Raw genomic sequence first — 17,988 nt, forward strand, 5'->3', positions numbered from 1 at the left:
GTAAATCAAAACTGACAGACTGGAATAAGAAAACACTTCCTAATGTCTCCAAACTAGCCTCATCAGCATCCACCAGTGTTCCAATGTTAAAGCACAGATTGTATGTGCTCCTCACGCCAATGCTCAATCCTGGCAATACGAGCCTTGTTTAGACATATTATCAGCCCAGAATATTCACACTTTGAAGTGGCAGCTCAGATAACACTCACTTGAAAATAATCTCCCATTTTCAGAAGAAACCTCCAACGCACCGAAGTGTTCTTGGACCAAGCCCTGAGATGTGCCTCTCATATCCTCCCCTGCATTTAAATTATTTTGATACCACAATTTGGGCATTTTATCTCCTGCTATTAGCCTGACCAAAATATTGTTTGGTTTAATAGGCGCTCAGTGCTGAGTTAGTGATTTCTTATTGTAGTTTTGCCAAGGACATATTTGTTGATCCATCATAAGATCAGACTAGGCTGGTGTTTTATTTAGTATAATCACTTGGCAGTAATTACAACCAGTTATGGAAATTTGTCACCATGACGTTTCCCACTAGGGGAGCTTGTGCTGTTTGTCTTTTATTCAGGAACATCTACACATGCATGAACCGCTCGTTCCCTGAATTAGCAAATGAAAAGAGGATCATTTCAACTAGTGATGGCCTCTCAAGTAGCTCTGCCTTGATGAGCTTTGATCTAAATGTCTGCAGTTAGCAGGAATGCACACACTGAGAGCTGTATTTGTTGTGTGTTTTTTTTTTTTTTTTTTTTTTTTGAGGTCATATAAAATGAGGGGTGGGTCCTGGCATGGAGGTGTGAACAGCTGTGTGTGGTAGGGGCCTGGGGTCCACTCACTTACAAATAAAAGATCTTGTGTAAGGACCCAAAGTCCAGCCCCTTCCCAGTGGCATGTACACATTCTCACATTCAAACCACAAAGACACAACACCTCAGAGCGATTGGAGGGATGCCTGGAGAGACACTGCTATCAGCACAGTCCTCAGTCTCTTGTCTCAGCACAGGGGGTCATGAGGGCAGCCTCTCACTCATGTCTCTCTTTGTTCTTTTTCAGTCTGCTGCTTCTTCAGATGGTGGTGAGTACTATTCCTCTATTAGTCCTTTTAGATAACTAACGCTGAAATATGAGTATTTGCTGTTAAAGCTAGAAGATAATTTATGCAGTGTTATATACTGTTTGTGGTTTCTTTATTTCATTAATGATTCATTTTTCCTAACACTGAATCTTTTTCATCTTGTCCACCTCTCACTGCTTGGTCCACTTTTTCTCCCATTTCTAATTTTTTGATTTACCCTCAATGCAAGCTTTGTAGTTGCTCAATAAAAATGGTCTAAAAAAGTCAAAAAAAAAAAAAAAAGTCTTTTAGTGAGAATGATGTAGGCTGTAGGCGGCATGCCTCATTAACAAAGGATGTTTGTTAAGTGTGTTTTGGGTTGCAGTTGGGGCTTCCATGTGTGCTGTCTGGTCCTCCCATTTAGTGCAGTTTTAATAACATCTACTAATAGGCTGACCAAGGCTGCACTGTGGAGTGTAGATCTGCTCCCTTCACTATAGATGTGGATCATGCACAGAGCTGCTTATTGCAGTCATTAGCTGAGCAGTACACAGTGGTAAACATGGACCCCAATGCCTCAGTCCTAAATACAATAAGTCAAGCTGAAATAAATGGCTTGTCAGCACGTTAGACAGGGACACTCAGTGACACAGAGAAACTGCTCATTTGACCTTGTTGGGGGAAAAAACAACACTTCCTCAAATTGTTTTACTTAACACAAAGCCCATATAATCCCTGTAACACATTTACTGATTTAAATGAACTATTTGCTAAGAAAGTAGGAAGAGGTCATGTAAAGGCAGCATTAGTCACAACCTAAAGTCCTCACTGTAATGCAGTGATATCATGTACTATTTGCGGTGCTTTTATTTCACAACACCCCAGTAAAACTGCACCTATTTGTAAATCCACTCCACTTATTGTCCCTGCATCATTGGCAAGATGAAGATGAAGAGTCAAACACTTTTTCTTACTTGACCCAGATAACATTTCTGTTGCAGCAAAGCTAAACTGTTTATACCCAGTTGCTCATGCCAACCAGTTGACTGTTCACAGAATGACTACAGTTAGTGTGCATCTGTAAGCAATCCTGCTGTGACCCTTTTGTGTTTTTTGTTTTGTTTTGCTTTTACTATGTGCTCCCTACATGGTTAGCCAACAGCTCTTAAGCGGCCATCTGCTGCCATGATAGCAGGTACTGTGCAGGCTGAGGCCCCTACTTCAGTTGACCAGCAGTTCCATTAACCTCACCCACTCGCCCTCCTTGTGTCCCTTTTATCAGCAGAGCCGCCCCTCTTTCTTCCCACTTCTTGCTTTGCCCTCTTTGCATCTCACTTTCAAACAGACATCTGCTGTTTGTCTTTATTGGAGGGAAACAGATCACTTAGCCTCACTTAACACACTTCCCTCATAGCATGTTTTGAACTTATGCTTATTATACAACATTAGCTGGTGCAAGGCATAGTAAAGGGCAGCATAAATAGTCATTAGCTGTCCTTTCAACAACCATGGCCTTTACTATAGTCTTACACATTTTCTATTTGTAATCTGGCTTGATGCAGGTATAGGGAACCTATTGGCTCTCTATTATGTCTAGATAGTTTATGACATGCTTTTTAGACTAATGCCCACTGCACAATAGAAAAGAATAGAGCTGTTTTTATTGTGTCTTTGACAGAGATTAAATAAAGTAGTAAGTCTCATTCTCCTCCATGAGTGTAAATACTTTCAAGTGCCAAAAGAAACCAAAGCACAAAAATTCAAAGGCATATTTACAGTACAACAGGGCAAACTGGAGAATGACTCTCTCTGACAATTCCCTCTGGCTGGAACCGCCCGTTAACATCCGAGTTGATTAACTTTGTGTTGCTTTCCTGTCTTGCAGACTATAGTGGAGTCCAGTTGCAGGGATGCTGCAGCCAGAGCAGTCTGAACAGTAATGGCAGTCTTCCAGGAGCAGGCAGCCACCGAGGGGTTCCAGAGCAGCGAGTGGCCAGCTGGGCTGCCTGCTTTGAGCGACTCCTCCAGGATCCCGTGGGCGTGCGCTACTTCTCGGTATGCTGAGGAAAAGTTTCTCTTGCTGATTGTATCACTTCTGACCAAAAGTATTCAAACAGCTGACATGAAATTTATTGGTGCTTCAGAGTCAACATGTTTGACTAAAATAGCGTGGGTGAACTCTAGCATTGTGGTTTGGAGTTGAACAATTGCACTTATTGATTCTGTTTTTTTATTGAAGGCTTGTTTGGATTCAGGGCATGTTGTTTGAGTAGGAAAGAAAACTCCGTGCTTGAAGCAAAAACATCTTATTTATGCCTTGTGCTCTTCCATCAGCTTTTACATAAAAAATGCTTCATTCTTATACAGTGCTGCAGTAAGACCACCTTACGATATGAAGGAAATGGTACATTATGCTGTGTAACTGTGAATTTTTGTCAAACCTTTTAGCGTTGACCTATGTATAACCATGACTATGGGCTTAAGTTCAACAAAAAAATATTTTCTTAACAAATCCAAAGTTTCGGCTTGAGTTATCAGTACCCAACCTTAGTGAGTACAGGCATTTCATTTAACATACCTCCCACATAAAAGATGTGTATTTTAATTTAGCCCACAACACCTTCAGGAGGCTCAACATTAGGTTCTGGCGTCCCAGAACCACCCCCCTCCTCACCTTCCCTCAACACTGATCAGAGATGCACTCGCCTACGCCATCCTGTGCCTACGCTTACAGCAATCTTGTTCACAGCATTACACCCAGTAATTTCTTCCCTCACTACTGGTCAGCACTGCAAAGTTGAGAATGCAATCACCAGTTTGAGATCATATAGAAATTATTGTGCTGTGTGTTTCCGCAGGAATTCCTCAAGAAAGAATTCAGTGAGGAGAATATCTTGTTCTGGCAGGCCTGTGAATACTTCAGTCATGTCCCTGCAACAGATAAAAAGCAGGTAAGTCCGGAGTATGCAGCTATGGTTATAGGTATTTGTATACTGCGATCCAGTGTGAACTGGCAGATCGTGACATAAGCTTATAGATAAAATCATTCCTGACTAACACGAGAGGGTTCCTGTTTTAAATAAAATCTATGTATGATCCCTTGTAGTGGATTCTTAAATTAATCATTGTGATTTTCCTTTCTGATATATTTCAATTTCAGTTTGAAAATGAGAATGATTAGAAAAAAAAGCTTTGGGTAGGAGAAATATGTTTCTGTTATTTTCTCCTATCCCCTTAATCATTCCTCAGATTTATCTTGTGATCCCATTTGTAAGTTCCCACTGCTTTGCAGCAGAGTAATACAGGCACTAATGGGGCTAAAAACAGAGGGTCAGTGCATGTCAGTGGACATTTTGATGCTCATTTAATTGGGTCGAAAACGTTTCTATAAAATAGCAGAAAAAACTAACTTTTAGCAAAATGATTTTCTACATTTATTTTTTACAAACCTATTTCAAACTGCAGCTGTCCCAGAGAGCGGGAGAGATCTACAACAGCTTCCTGTCCAGCAAGGCCACCATGCCGGTCAACATTGACAGCCAAGCACAGCTGGCCGATGACGTCCTCACCTCCCCGCGACCCGACATGTTCAAGACCCAGCAGTTACAGGTACAATCAAGAGAGTTGCGAGTTCATTTTTTGAGATGCTGTAATCTGTTCCAGTTATTCAAATGTTCACATCTTGGATCAATTCAGGACTTCTCCCATTTTAATTATTCAGTTGTTCTACATGAAAACTACAGATGAAGATATTTTCTAGACAGTTTTATTAGGATGGATTCTGTGTGCAGTGGGGGGTTTTGTTCTCATCTAGCCTTTAGTCACTTTGCACAAGCATATTGGGTTTTTTTGGTGGCCATCTGGGTTTGTTTACGAAAGGGCTCTGAGGCTTTACCAGAGAGATAAACACAAACTGGCACACACCCACAGAGAATCTAGCGCATACTGAACACATTGACACATAGACATGTACTCAGAGATCTGTATATTTTCAGCTTGCCCATGAACACAATAAATTGTTAACTGTTAAGACACCTGTCATAACATCAGCTGTAACCATATGTTAACACTAGTCGTTTTCCCTCACTTGTTGCTGCCTGTGCTTTGTTTGCTTTTCCTCACTTCCTAATTATTGACTCACCATGCTTTTTTGTGTGTCTCACCTCTTCCTCTCATTATGATTTTCTTGCTTAGTACTTTACTTATTACTTATTACACTCTTTCTCCATGTCTCCAGATCTTCAACCTCATGAAGTTTGACAGCTATTCCAGATTCCTCAAGTCCTCCCTTTACCAAGAGTGTATGCGTGCTGAGGTAGATGGTCAACCTTTGCCGGACCCCTATCAGATCCCCTGCAGTCCTGCACCATCCAAACACAGTGCGAGCTCTGACCGCTCCACTCTTTCCACTCCGAAAAAGGTACCACTAAAGATTTGAACTGTGTTAAAGTGACTGATCATAGAGATATGTGATTGCTTATCATCAATTAATTTGTGTGCACATATTGTTTGTCTTCCATTTCGCAGGAGGCCAGAAAGCAGAGATCAGGGAGGTCACTGAATGAGGACAGCAAAGACGAGAGCGCTGACAAGAAACGCGGCATCTTCTTCTCATGGTCTCGCAACAGGAGCTTTGGAAAAGGTCCAAAGAAGAAGGAAATTGGAGACATTAACCTCGGTGAGAAATTAATTAACAACCCATCTGGTTTTAAAGATCCCTGCTGTTTAAATGTTTTGCAACAGAAAAACTTCCTACTGTAGAATTAAAGTGTCCTTTAACACAACACCAAATGACTACCGGCTTCAGGGTTGCCTTGAGCTACATGCAGGGAAGGCATGTTGAAACACAGCAGTGATCAAAGAATTGAACACACACGTTGCATTTTGAATTATCCATATAGATGGACAAAATTAATCCAAGGTATGGTGATACAAAACTATTAATTACAATAATATCAAAATATAGCTTAAACATAATTTTAAATGCTGCAATTAACTAAAATCTTTATCTAAGTCTGTAAAAATACAGGCTTTGAGACAAATAATTTAAGCCATAAAAGCTAAATCATGCGGTATTTTTATTTCATGTGAAATTGTACAAATTATACAAATATAAATGTTTAAGTGCTTTAACATAAATGTCTCTCGATGACTTTAAATTTAATTCAATAGCTACTGTTTACTCAGATCTTGTTTGATGAGATGCACCATATAGCCTGCCAAGATTTTCTAGCGGCAAACTACAACATAAATCAAAAACATTACATTATTACACATTGTATGATTTAATCTCAACAGAGATAATATTTCTTATCTGCATTGTTTCATCGTCCTTTGTGCTGTTTTGTGCAGATTACTGGGGCAGTAATGGGCGGAGGGAGTCCCAGGGCTCCTTGTCGTCCGGTACCAGTCTGGAGATGGCTACTTCTTGCTCTGCTGGCAAGATTGAGGTAAGATTCCTCCGGACATGTCACCATGGTAACACAGAGCCCAGTTTCTGGTAAAGCCATTAAAATGGACCATAGTTGTATTTTTACACCCTTTTTTATTTAGAGATGGATAAATCGCTGCTAATACAACTGCATTGTTATGCCTGACACTTATCAGCCATAACTTTTTCTGAAATTAACCCTTTGGAATCTTTTTTCTCTCCTAGGCTGATAATCGCCACTCACTCGGAGCATGGGAGCGCTCACCAAAACACTGTAGCGTGATTCTACCCGACGGCTCTTGCTCTTCTATCACGCTACGGCCCGGTGCCTCGATTAGGGAAGTTCTCCAAGATCTCTGTCACAACATCAGCATCAACATCGCAGCCGTCGACCTCTTCCTGGTGGGAGGGGATAAGGTGAAGGAGGCAGACACTGCCGACAAATTTTTGACAAATGCTAAGAACATCTGTTGCTAATAGATCAGGACGCTGCTGCGTCTAGTATGAAGTGACTCAACTCTGTGTTTATTATAAATCAGACTTTGCTAAATACAGTGTGACTACCCTTACCCGTAGAGAGGATGTTTGTGTGTCTAGTTCTTGTTGAATTGTACGGACTCATGTATAGTTTTGTGCTTTTTTTTCTCGTAGCCTTTGGTGTTGGATCAAGACTGCATGACCCTCAGCTCACGAGACTTGAGGCTGGAGAAGCGGACATTATTTAGGTGTGTGTGTTTCACATTCAGAGTGCCTTTAACTTAGATTTCAATTTTACATACAATTGTGATTCTATAAAGCTATAATATACTCATCTTTACTTTTGCTTTGTCTTTAATCCTAGATTGGACCTGGTACCTATTAACCGCTCTGTGGGACTGAAAGCCAAACCTACCAAACCAGTCACTGAGGTGCTGCGTCCCGTGGTGGCCAAATATGGTCTTCACCTCAGCGATCTTGTGGCCAAAATAGTAAGTTCCTGGTTTTTACAATGCCTTAATCCGTTTGAAGCTCCTGTGTGTCCATAGTGCAGTGTGTGCAGTGTATGACAGTGCCACAGGGTGGAGTATCATAGTTAGCGGAGGGAAGTGACCGCATCCTTTTCCATCTCTACATGGTGGTTAGCGCTGTGACTCAGCCCAGCCTCTGAAGATGGAGCACCAGGGCTATAATTAAGAATGACGACACTGCTCAAACATGCCGACTCTTAACTCCCTCCCAAACCCCTGCCAGATGATTTATTTTAGTCCTGTGGGTTTGCAGGCATTATAACTGTATTATACAGCAGACCAGGGTTGAAAGATGGCTTATAAATTAAGCAAAGACTTGTGCACTCAAATATCAGCCATATGCTTTGCTTTATTAAATAACAACATATTTAGTCTTCAGCAAAAACAGGTGAAGACACTAACATGTTGCAACGTGTTGCATTTTAGAGTGGAGAAACTGAGCCTTTGGATCTGGGTGCGCCCATATCGAGTTTGGATGGACTGCGAGTTGTTTTGGAACGAGCAGACCCAGCTTCAGGAAAAGGTATGACCAGCTAGCACAATATAAAATACAATATAACTTTAATTATTAGACGCAAAAACGTTTGTCCTGGAGAATAACTTTTTTACACCAGAACGTAGCAGTGACACATTTCATTACCATACTGAAGTTTGGCAGGACACCTCTCTTATGTTTTAAGGGTCCTTTCTTCCTATCTCTCTCTCCCCCATCAGTTTCTCACCTTGATACATTTTTCATGTATGCCTCTCCCTTTCTCTCTTTCAAACAGACAAATCAAAGTCTTCCTCCCTAAAAGGCCACCCTCCAACCAGGAGTTTTTCTGCTGCCGTAAGTGCCGACTTCTCTCTCATACAACATGTTGCTACAAACTCCACATGTGGTGTTTTGGTCTCTTTGCTATTGCTGTGCTGCTTCAGCAAAATTCAGTATCATTTAATACTGGTCCACATTAACCTTTATTAACATTTAGCCAGTGCTAAGCTGTCAATACGTGTTTGTTTTCATCTTAGTCTTCATCCTAACACTGCCTGTGGCTGACTCACTCACTCACTCACTCACTCATATTTTCCATGCTTGAGTTGTTAGACCATATGTAGGCAGATCGTACTTGGTCTAGATACTAGCAAGGTCAGTAAAAACACAGCCAACAGATGGACCAGTCTCATCTTTGCATGAATGTCTCAGTATATCTGGACACTCTGGGCAACTCATGCTCAGCCTCCCCTTACAACATCACCCTCCCCGTCCCTCCATCCCCTAACAGAGTGCATTGTTATTGTTGCATCTGCAGGGAGATGAGAGGTCAACACCAAAGGACTTTTCTGTGAGATCAAGTGGACCAGACTCAGCACTCCCAGGGGAAAAGAGAAAACAGAAAAAGATTAATATAGATGAAGCTGAAGGTAAATCCCCCTTTTCCTTCTTTCTCTCTCTTTCCTTTAAACATTTGGTGGATGTCTTAGCTTCGCTTTGCCTCAGGACTAACTGATATCTTTGGCAGCTCCCGAGGGTTATTTTCTCTGTCAGGTGTGAGGCTGCTATGATGCATGTTAAACCCAACTAATCCTTTTCTTCCAGGTGCTCACATGTTGTGGAAAGTTGAAGTGAGGGAACTTTTCTGATCTGTTTTGCAGAATTCTTTGAGCTGCTGAGCCGGGCACAGAGCAGCCGAGCCAACGACCAGCGCGGACTCCTCAGCAAAGAAGACCTGGTGCTTCCTGAGTTCCTGCGTCTAACCCCGCCCACCTCCTCCTGCTCCGTCTCCTCCGACTTGGCCTGCTCCACCCCTGACTCCCTAAAACAGAGCAGGGAGAATGGCATCTCCACACGTGGGCCCCTCACCTCCAGCCTTCGTTCAGAGAGCCTGGACTCCTCTCTCAGCTCCAGTGCCAATGGACACTCCGGGACCAGGCGGTGCCTGATGCCCCCTCCCCGACACACAACTTTTGGCACCCACCTATCGCCCATCTCCCGGCCCTTAGACACCCGGCCAAGCCTCCGCACTGTGGAGGAGGACAGCCACACTGACCTGACGCTTGTGGGTGAGGGCGACATCAGCAGCCCTAACAGCACCCTGCTGCCTCCTTCGCCATCTCCCATGCCGTCCTTCGAGAGCAGCCTGCCTGAAGCCAACTTCACCCCGCCACCACCCTGCTCCCAGTCTCAAGACGCTGGTGGAGAGAGAAAGTCCACTTCAGGTACTTCTACAGTGTAATAAGCCAGTGCTCCGTGTGGTTGCGTGCATGTCGTATGTGCATGTGTGTGATCTCTCCGGTGGTCTAACCCAACCGCCCTCATGATAAAACTTTCTCTATACTGACTCTGATGCACTTTATTGACGAATATTGACTCCTTCTCAGTTTAGCAATCATTGAAATTGATTTGTTTTGTTAATCTTAGCAAAGCGTGTGTGTGTGTGTGTGTGTGTCTGTGTGTGATTGATCTTAATTCCACTCCGATCATCATGTAAATAGTGATGTGTATATTTTGTTCAGTAATATTTACTTGGATGTCACTTCCCATGTTACATGACTGGGAGTACTTTGTTCTAGTTAAATATTTACAGTTTATTTTGTAGTTTTGGGTCCTTGAGATTGCTGATTGAACTGATTGCAGACCTTATGAATATTAATAATATATGCATAATGCATACAGATGAATGATCAATATTTGACAGTACTGTAGACAGTAAAATGTTGTTCTGAAGATTATATTTCAGAGCAACTGAAGAACTGAAAGTGATGAGATTAGCAGCTGTGTTTCCTGGGGTCATCATGTACAACTAGAAAACAACGTAGCAAGCCAGACCCATGAAATTGTTTTACAGTGTTGGACCTGTGAATGCCAAACAGTGATTTCTAAACAATTGCTGTAATCCTCTCCATCCCACCACCTCTAGTTAAGAGCAATTCAACAATGTTAGTGTCAAAAAGCTTTTTCTCTCTTTTTCTTACGCAACTCTCTACAACCAGTGAGTCACTAAATGGTGTCAGCTCCTGCTGTAGCAATTTGAGCAGTGGAGAAAATAATTAGTCATTGGAGGACAAACGCTGCTCAGCAGCGGTGACATTGTTGAATTGCCTGTCATTCTTTATCTGGGTCATTCACCTCCTCTCTAGATGCCTGTTGTAGATAATCACTGCCAATAAACTCTGTACCTGTGATTGAGTAGATCTAATAAATGTTAGAATTGGAAATCACTCTCGTTTGTCTTTTTACACGTTTGTGAGCTCAGTTTTCTCTCCCTCGCTGCATAGCTATCACCACTTCTCCTCTCCTCTCCGCCTCCGCATGCCTTCTCCCATTCTCCCTTAGCTCTGTGTCATTTTTGTCTTGTGGCTTCTTCCTCTCATCAGCTCCCACTCCTTTGTGTACTTTTCTGTGTACATTCGTTTCAGGGTGTTGCTGATAGCTGTGTGTTTTTTCTGCTCAGATTGTGTGGTCTGCTAGATTGCTCGGTCTACCTGCTTGGCGATTCGTGTTTTCTGTTTTTTGTCACTGCTCTGTTGTGTGTAGTTTTAAAGTGGTGTTTTAAATCTCCCGAGTCTGTTTTCTGTTAAACTTGTGTTTTCAAAGCTTTCTGGAGTGTTGGTTCGTTCTGTACGGAGTGCAAGATCGTTATCGTCTCCTGCAGATGGATTTCATTTTCCATTTCCCGTCTTTATTTGTCATTTCCCGCTTCTCCACTGTGTATGTTTCTGAGATTTTAAGCTAAACAAGTGGTGAATTGATTTGTACTGGTGATGAACTCGTCTTGCAGTTTCACTTGTGTTCAGACATCCAATTATAGACAACATGGTTTTTATTCTGACTTTAAACAAAATCCCTGGAAGCCTTTTTTTGAAAACACTGTGAACTCTGCAGAAAAGAAGATAATCATGCTCAACATTTTCCCCAACAACAAAGCCTGCTCATTTGATGAATATCCTGCACTTCAAAGCACTTAATCGAAGTGGCACCAACATGTTGACTCTGACCTTACCGCCCTGTTATAATAGCTAAGCTTTAATGTAAGGTGATATGTACACAAGATGATGAGGAGGAATCGAAGCCTTTCAGCTCCTCTACAGACTCGCTTCTCTTTTCTGGTTGCTAAGCGCATCAGGCTGATTCTTCCCACCACCGGGCGCCATGGTAACCTTATCCAGAGTTGACTGAGCTACAGATAGAAACTGTCACTACTGGTTTTCATCTATCTGCCAGCCTATTTCTCTGCGTCTCCCCCTCTCGCTCTCTCTTTCTCCAACTTGCTAAAATAGAAACATAGCTATGATTCAGTGCAGCCATATTTTTAACACAGTTTGCCACCTTCGTGCTTGGATCTGCAAATATGAAAATGCAGCAACGCCTCCACTTTACCACTGTTTAGAGACTTTATGAAAATGTTACATTTGAATTAGGGTGGAAAGTCACTCTCACAGGCACGATAAAGTGTTTAAGAGATAAAAACCCATTGGAACAAGTCAATTTAAGTAAATAAGATTTAAAAGCAGTTCTGTTTCACTGTCAGTCAGTCTTTGCAGATGTCCACCTCCAGGCTGTGCATTACTTTCAGACTGACGCCCCCTGCTGTTCCAAAGGAATAGATGTAGTTGCTTCTGAGGGGAATCAACATGTTCCTCAATTCAGTTTTGTTCTAAGCTTGCAAGAGTTTCCTTTGAGAGGAGTATATGTTAAATAATCACACCATATCATTTGAAGTTCACAAGACATGCCGAGATCCACATATCAACAATTCAATTCTGTTCTGTTTAAATGGCACCAAGTCACAACAGAAGGCACTCTATATATAGTGTTTAAGGTTTAAGACCTTCCAACGTAAAACTGTGTTCAGAATTATATGGAAACCCTAATCTCTTTAGAGAAAGAAACCTTAGAACCAGGCTCAGGGTGGGCGGCCATCTGCCTCAACCGGTTGGGGTGAGTGGGAAGAACAGCAGGCAACAAGTAACAACAAAGCAGCGACAACAATGGGCAGGTTGGTAGGACCAGTAACTCTACTCTAGACATATACAGCTCTGGTACCATAGATACCTGCCGAGTAGAACAGAGAGAGCGAGACCAAGAGGAGGAAGCACAACTACGAGAGAGAGAAAAGACAAAGTTAATGACGAGGAGAGGGGCAGAGCACAGCGTATCAGTAGAGGTCCACCAGCAGACGAATCTATAGTAGCATAACTATGAGATGGTTCAAAGTCAGAACTCTGGCTGCAGCATTTTGGATTTATTTGGAGTTATTGGGACATCTTATTAATAATGAAATACAATAGTCCAGTCAAAAAATGCACGACTAGTTTTTCAGCATCACTTTGAGACAGAATGCATCCTCCTTCCTCAGGTGGAAGAAGATTTTTTTCATGTATGATATAAAGGAGATATTCTGGTCAAAGATAACTCCTCACAGTGTTACTTGAGGCCAATATGATGTCATCTAGGGTAAGAATATGATTAGACATCATGTCTCTGAGGTTTTTGGGAGCACAGATAAATCTTTCATGTACAAAAAAATCAATATAAATTTATGTAATAATATATATATATTAACCCAAGTATTAACATTAGCATTAAAACCTGTGTCTCTCAGACCCTTTTCTGTGTGAACAGGTATTTTACTGCATTCACTTGGCATATCTGGTGTAAATAAACTCCCTTATTAGACTGTAAAAATGAAAACCACTGGGCCTCTGGTCTGTATCCAGAGGTCCAGAGCTGCTGCTCTATGTTGCTGTGACCATTTACCAGTGGCTGTAATCACCTCCCTCTGTCTGGCAAGCGTTGAGTCTGTAGGGAGTCATGTGCCCACTAGGGGGAGACATAACACAGTGTAAGTACTTTCATGTGATTTTGAACTTGGAGTATTCAACAACAATGCTGGACTTGATTAACTAGTCGCATCATTCCATCTCTGCCTTTAGATAAATAAGAAGCAGGAAACCGTAGCAAAGACTATGCTGAGACTTTGTTTGGCTTTTTCTCTCAGCAGTCACCATCAGAAGTTGGTTGCTCATATTTACTTTTTGGTCCACACAGAAGATGAAAGGATTCCTGGCGGTAAATGAGGCCTGTACCCTATGACCAGGGCTATCTCCAAAAGGGCCTCTGTAATGACCCAGTCATCAGTGTGCACCTGAGGGGCCATATGGCTGAATTTTTCTTTGGGCCTGTTTCACTTTCTTCCTCCTTGTATCCCTGCATCAGCTCTCAAAGCTGGCAGCTGCTGACCCAGGGCCAGCTTGATCATCCATCTGGCGGACAGGAGAGGACCCTACATGGATCTTTGGCAGCCTGCCTCAGTAAGGACTGCTGCGGACTCGCTGCAGGAGGCATATTAAACCAAACCGCAGCGTCAAAAACACACTCGTTGGGAAGCGCTCCTTTACTTTGATGGAAACACATATGCAATACAATAAGACATTTCTTTTAAAAACATAATAAATGTTTTATATCTGGGTCCAAAAACAGATGGTTACACGAGGACTGTCTCCTCACTGGGTTGTCATGTGACTGGCAACATGTGAAGGGTGTTTCCCTGTCCTTTGCCCATTGCATGCTGGGACAAGCGTCGTTCGCCTGCCCTGAATAGTAATAGGTGAGCATACACCCGTGAATCTCAACCTGTGGAGCGAGACCATAAAATCACTCATCAATTACTGCAGATCTAAGTCACTTTTCATTTCACATTCCCCGGTTCCAGCATCTCAATTGTGAAGATTTTCTTGTAATCTCAGCATCTCTGGATTCAAGACGAGCAGGAGCTCAGTTGGTAGAGCGGGGTCAGTGGTTCGACTCCCAGTTTCTCCCGGCTACATGTCGAGGTGTCCTTGAACCAGACACTAAATTCTCAGTTTATCAACTATAGACTAACTAAAATTTCCCTAAAGTGATTAATAAACTATATTATAGTCCAGATGAAGATTCTCACCATTTTGTACAACACATTTCTTCTTAAGTAGAAATGGATTAATTTTAACCCACAGGTGTAAGTTCCAGCACTTTATAAAGGAGCAGAGTTGTCTTGTTAACTCTTCAATCATGATGCGTCATCTCTACATACCAGCATCAACACTTCACATCCTGTGGAAAACCCTGTGACGGAGGTTTGTGTTGATATACAGTAGCACCAGTTATGACAGGCGGCTTGAATATTTTCCAATTTTACCCAATGTCATGACATGTCCCAAAACACAACACAGTATCGTGCCCTTGAACTTCAGACAAGGCCTTGACGGTTGCTGGAAAGCGCTTGAATTTCCAGGAGGTTCCGTCTGATCGCTCTCCTCGTACTTTGTGCAGTCAGGGATTTTGTTTGAGGTCAGCTGTTGGAGCTGTTTGAAATGTTTACATCTGACATGAACAGCAGTGAATCACAGCCAGCTGAGTTTGGAGGGTCTATGTGTTGAAGTGCTGTGTTTGAGTCACTCTGGCCTCTCTGTTTAGAGTCTGCAGGGCCACAGAGTTCACAGAGAAGTGGAGAGTTTCTCACTCATCATAACCATAATGCCAACATCATGGAAAGATCACACTTGCATGAGAACAGGGGGATGTCAGAACGCCTGTGCCCTCTTTAAGGGTTTTTATAGATTGTAGTCAGGGTCATCCCACGATGTCATGCAGCTTTTGAGATGTACCACACATGACAACAAGCAGTGATTTTAAATATGTCATCTTGGTTCAGTTTCTTCTGGTTCTTTCCAACGAATTGGAAAGGAAGTTAAGCAAGTCTGAGCGGAAACAGCGACGTCATCAATTGTATCTTGACAACAGTTGTCCAGATTACACAACGGTGCAATTGTCAGATTATACAAGCGTTTTAAACGGATAGGTTTATTCAAGCAGTTTGAGCTTGAAATGTGTGTGAACCCACACAAAGCAGTGGCAAAGTTCGCATTCATTAGATGCACTGAAATTGAATGCAGTCTTGTCATGATGTAGCCAGTGTAAGGTTACGTCAGTGTCGCCTCTGGGTCCACGTGAGTCAAAGGTGCATGTAGACGAAGCCAAGGTCAATAATAACCATGTCCATGTTTAGTCACTGTTCTTTAAAAAGACATTTTGGCGAGAGCTAAAAAAGCTAGACATTTTTTTCCGTTCAAGGCCAAAACAAAGCCTACAGTTTAGTGATGATTCTGAAAATAGCTGTTTGCTTATATATGTGGCTGAAAAACTCAGTGACTGCAGATTTAAAATATTCACAGATACTGTGGCGTCAACTGATCTTAACTCTTTGTCCTTTTCTCTCACGCACAGAGGGAAGAACAGGAACAGGAACTTCACCCAACACCAAATTGCCTGCTGCTGAAGCCGACGCTGCAGGGACGGTTCAGGAGGTGATGGATGTGGAAGGAGTGCACCTGGAGGAGGGAACACTGGAAACGTCCCAGGGAGAGGACTCTGAGCTCAGCCTGAGCTTCCAGGGTTACGTCGCCGAGCTGCGGCAATGCCAGAGCAAGATGAGAAGCGCCCAGATGCCCCAAAATGGCCGCAACCCACCAGAGGGCAAGGACTGCAACACGGACCTTTTCAAGGCCACAATAGTCTAAGGGAACCCCCCCCACTGCTGCACTTTAAGCCCGAGGCTCTCTGAAACCAGAAGTAGTCGCACGATGGGCTGCATGTACAAAGCTTAGGTTACACTCCAAAAACGTCCATACCATGGTGATAGATATTGTATATTTGTTATGGATCTGGCATCTTCTTGTTGATTTTGATTAACGGTTGTAATTTTGGGACAGTGACTTATTTTTTTTCTGTTATGATAATAGTTTATTAATTAAGCGCAAAGCAATTTCATTGTGAGCCATGTTAGACAAAGGACAACCGCAGAAGAAGCTGTAAATTAGACGCCGTTGGTAGCAGTTTCTAATAAGACACACACAAAAAATGGTTTATAAGCTGTCGGTCATGGGGCTGTGAGTCTCTACCTGCTCACAAGTTGAATTAAAAAGTGAGGTATATTAGCAAATCACCATTAGTTAAGCTGTTAGTTATGACATTTTACGGATCTATAAAACAATATTACAGCTGTTAATTGCAGCTCACAGTGTAAGGTTTGATAAAAAAGGTCTCAGCTCAGAGTCGAATCATTAGTGTTTGTCTGCCGGTCTGTTGCTGAGGACTGTGAGATGCAGTTCAGAGATAGAACATGTTCCCTCTAGAACCTTTCAGATCATTTATTTATCATATGTTAAGAGAACACTTTTTAAGCCTGAAAAAATGAAACCCTAACGTCCACTTGTCAGTATAGGTTTTGGACAATGTTCTGAAAGGTGCAGTTAAAATAAAAACTATTTATTAAGGTTTTACTAAGCTTTTAATCACAGCTTAATATCTGCTGAGTAAGTCTGTGAGGTGCCCGTTGTAAACCGTTTTAAAGATAGCAAATCTTTGATGTGCTACCGGCGTATTAAGCTTCACTAAATGGTTTATTAATTACTAATCAAGCCTTTGATTATGACTCTTCCACTGAGGCTGCTGAAACCTACTGAGGAAGTGAGGTTACTCGTGAACCTCGAGTCCAGTTTCCTTTTAGTCAAGCTGACTTTTGTCTCTCGATCGCATGGAGTGTGTCCCATTAGAAAATGCCACCCGCTCTAATTGGACCATGTGTTAGGCAGGACTTTGTTTACAGGATCAAAACGGAGGCTACTTTTCTTGGACGTTTAACTATTTCCTGTTTATGTCGTCTTCCTGTGTTTTACAGATAATACATGACGGTACTTTTATTGCCTGTAACTCCTGCTTCTGTGGTATTGAGGTTGTCCAAATGTTGAATAATTAAAAAGCTTTGACGGCTGCACTTCCAGCTCTTTTCTTTCGGTTCACCGTGCATGATTAATTCTGGTGTTTCTGACAGCGCTACCTGAGCTCGTCAGGGAATACCTGAAAGTCAAAGTCTCATGTAAAACATTCACAGCCCTGAATTCTTCTACTTGATGCATTGGACCAGTTAAATGTGTTTGTTAGTCAGAAGTGTCAATGATTAACTGTAGGGTTTGTCTCAGTTCAACAAATTTATCTTAGCTACTTTCATTTCACCTGGGACTTGACTACTCACAGAGACGTACTCGCTTTAGCTCAGCATCTGGAGAGAGATTAGCACAGCTGGTGAAAATTAGAGGTTAGATTATGGGACTGGGGAGTTCGTCTTGACACAGCTTGTCACTGCTGGAATGTGTGAGATCTTAAGATTCAGGACGTTTGTACAGAACTCATTTCAACGTGTCATTAGTCAGGTCTTTGGAGGAACAGGAGTTATGTTAGACTGATGTCCTGATGTCAAAATCAAAAGACTTGATCATGTCTGAAAACATGAAAGTAACTCAGTAACACACCTGTATTACACGTATACATCCAGCCACTCACTGCGAATATTTTAGTGGGGCGATTTGAAAATATAAAAACATAGCAGAATTTCAGTACTGTGAGTGATGGATTTAATGCTTTCTTCTTTCAGTTTTTACAAAAAGTCTCCCTATTATTGATGCAAATG

At 42.2% G+C, this 17,988-nt stretch overlaps 1 protein-coding gene across 5 annotated transcripts in view; it reads left to right on the forward strand.

Annotated features, from left to right (window-relative positions):
- rgs12a (regulator of G protein signaling 12a) overlaps positions 1-17,295 on the forward strand; it is a 35,169-nt gene extending 17,874 nt beyond the window's left edge. For all 5 annotated transcript variants that reach the window (XM_026352698.1, XM_026352700.1, XM_026352701.1 and 2 more), the window contains 15 exons: positions 1,060-1,081; positions 2,946-3,115; positions 3,919-4,011; positions 4,526-4,669; positions 5,298-5,480; positions 5,588-5,738; positions 6,413-6,510; positions 6,717-6,908; positions 7,143-7,216; positions 7,333-7,459; positions 7,925-8,021; positions 8,269-8,327; positions 8,791-8,902; positions 9,134-9,697; positions 15,747-17,295. In XM_026352698.1, coding sequence (XP_026208483.1) covers positions 1,060-1,081; positions 2,946-3,115; positions 3,919-4,011; positions 4,526-4,669; positions 5,298-5,480; positions 5,588-5,738; positions 6,413-6,510; positions 6,717-6,908; positions 7,143-7,216; positions 7,333-7,459; positions 7,925-8,021; positions 8,269-8,327; positions 8,791-8,902; positions 9,134-9,697; positions 15,747-16,039 — 2,379 coding nt within the window. In that variant the 3' untranslated portion in view covers positions 16,040-17,295. The remainder of the gene's footprint in view (positions 1-1,059; positions 1,082-2,945; positions 3,116-3,918; positions 4,012-4,525; positions 4,670-5,297; positions 5,481-5,587; positions 5,739-6,412; positions 6,511-6,716; positions 6,909-7,142; positions 7,217-7,332; positions 7,460-7,924; positions 8,022-8,268; positions 8,328-8,790; positions 8,903-9,133; positions 9,698-15,746) is intronic.
- The last annotated feature ends 693 nt before the right edge of the window (positions 17,296-17,988 follow it).

Source organism: Anabas testudineus, chromosome 18 (assembly GCF_900324465.2).
Source record: "Anabas testudineus chromosome 18, fAnaTes1.2, whole genome shotgun sequence".
NCBI lineage: Eukaryota > Metazoa > Chordata > Actinopteri > Anabantiformes > Anabantidae > Anabas > Anabas testudineus.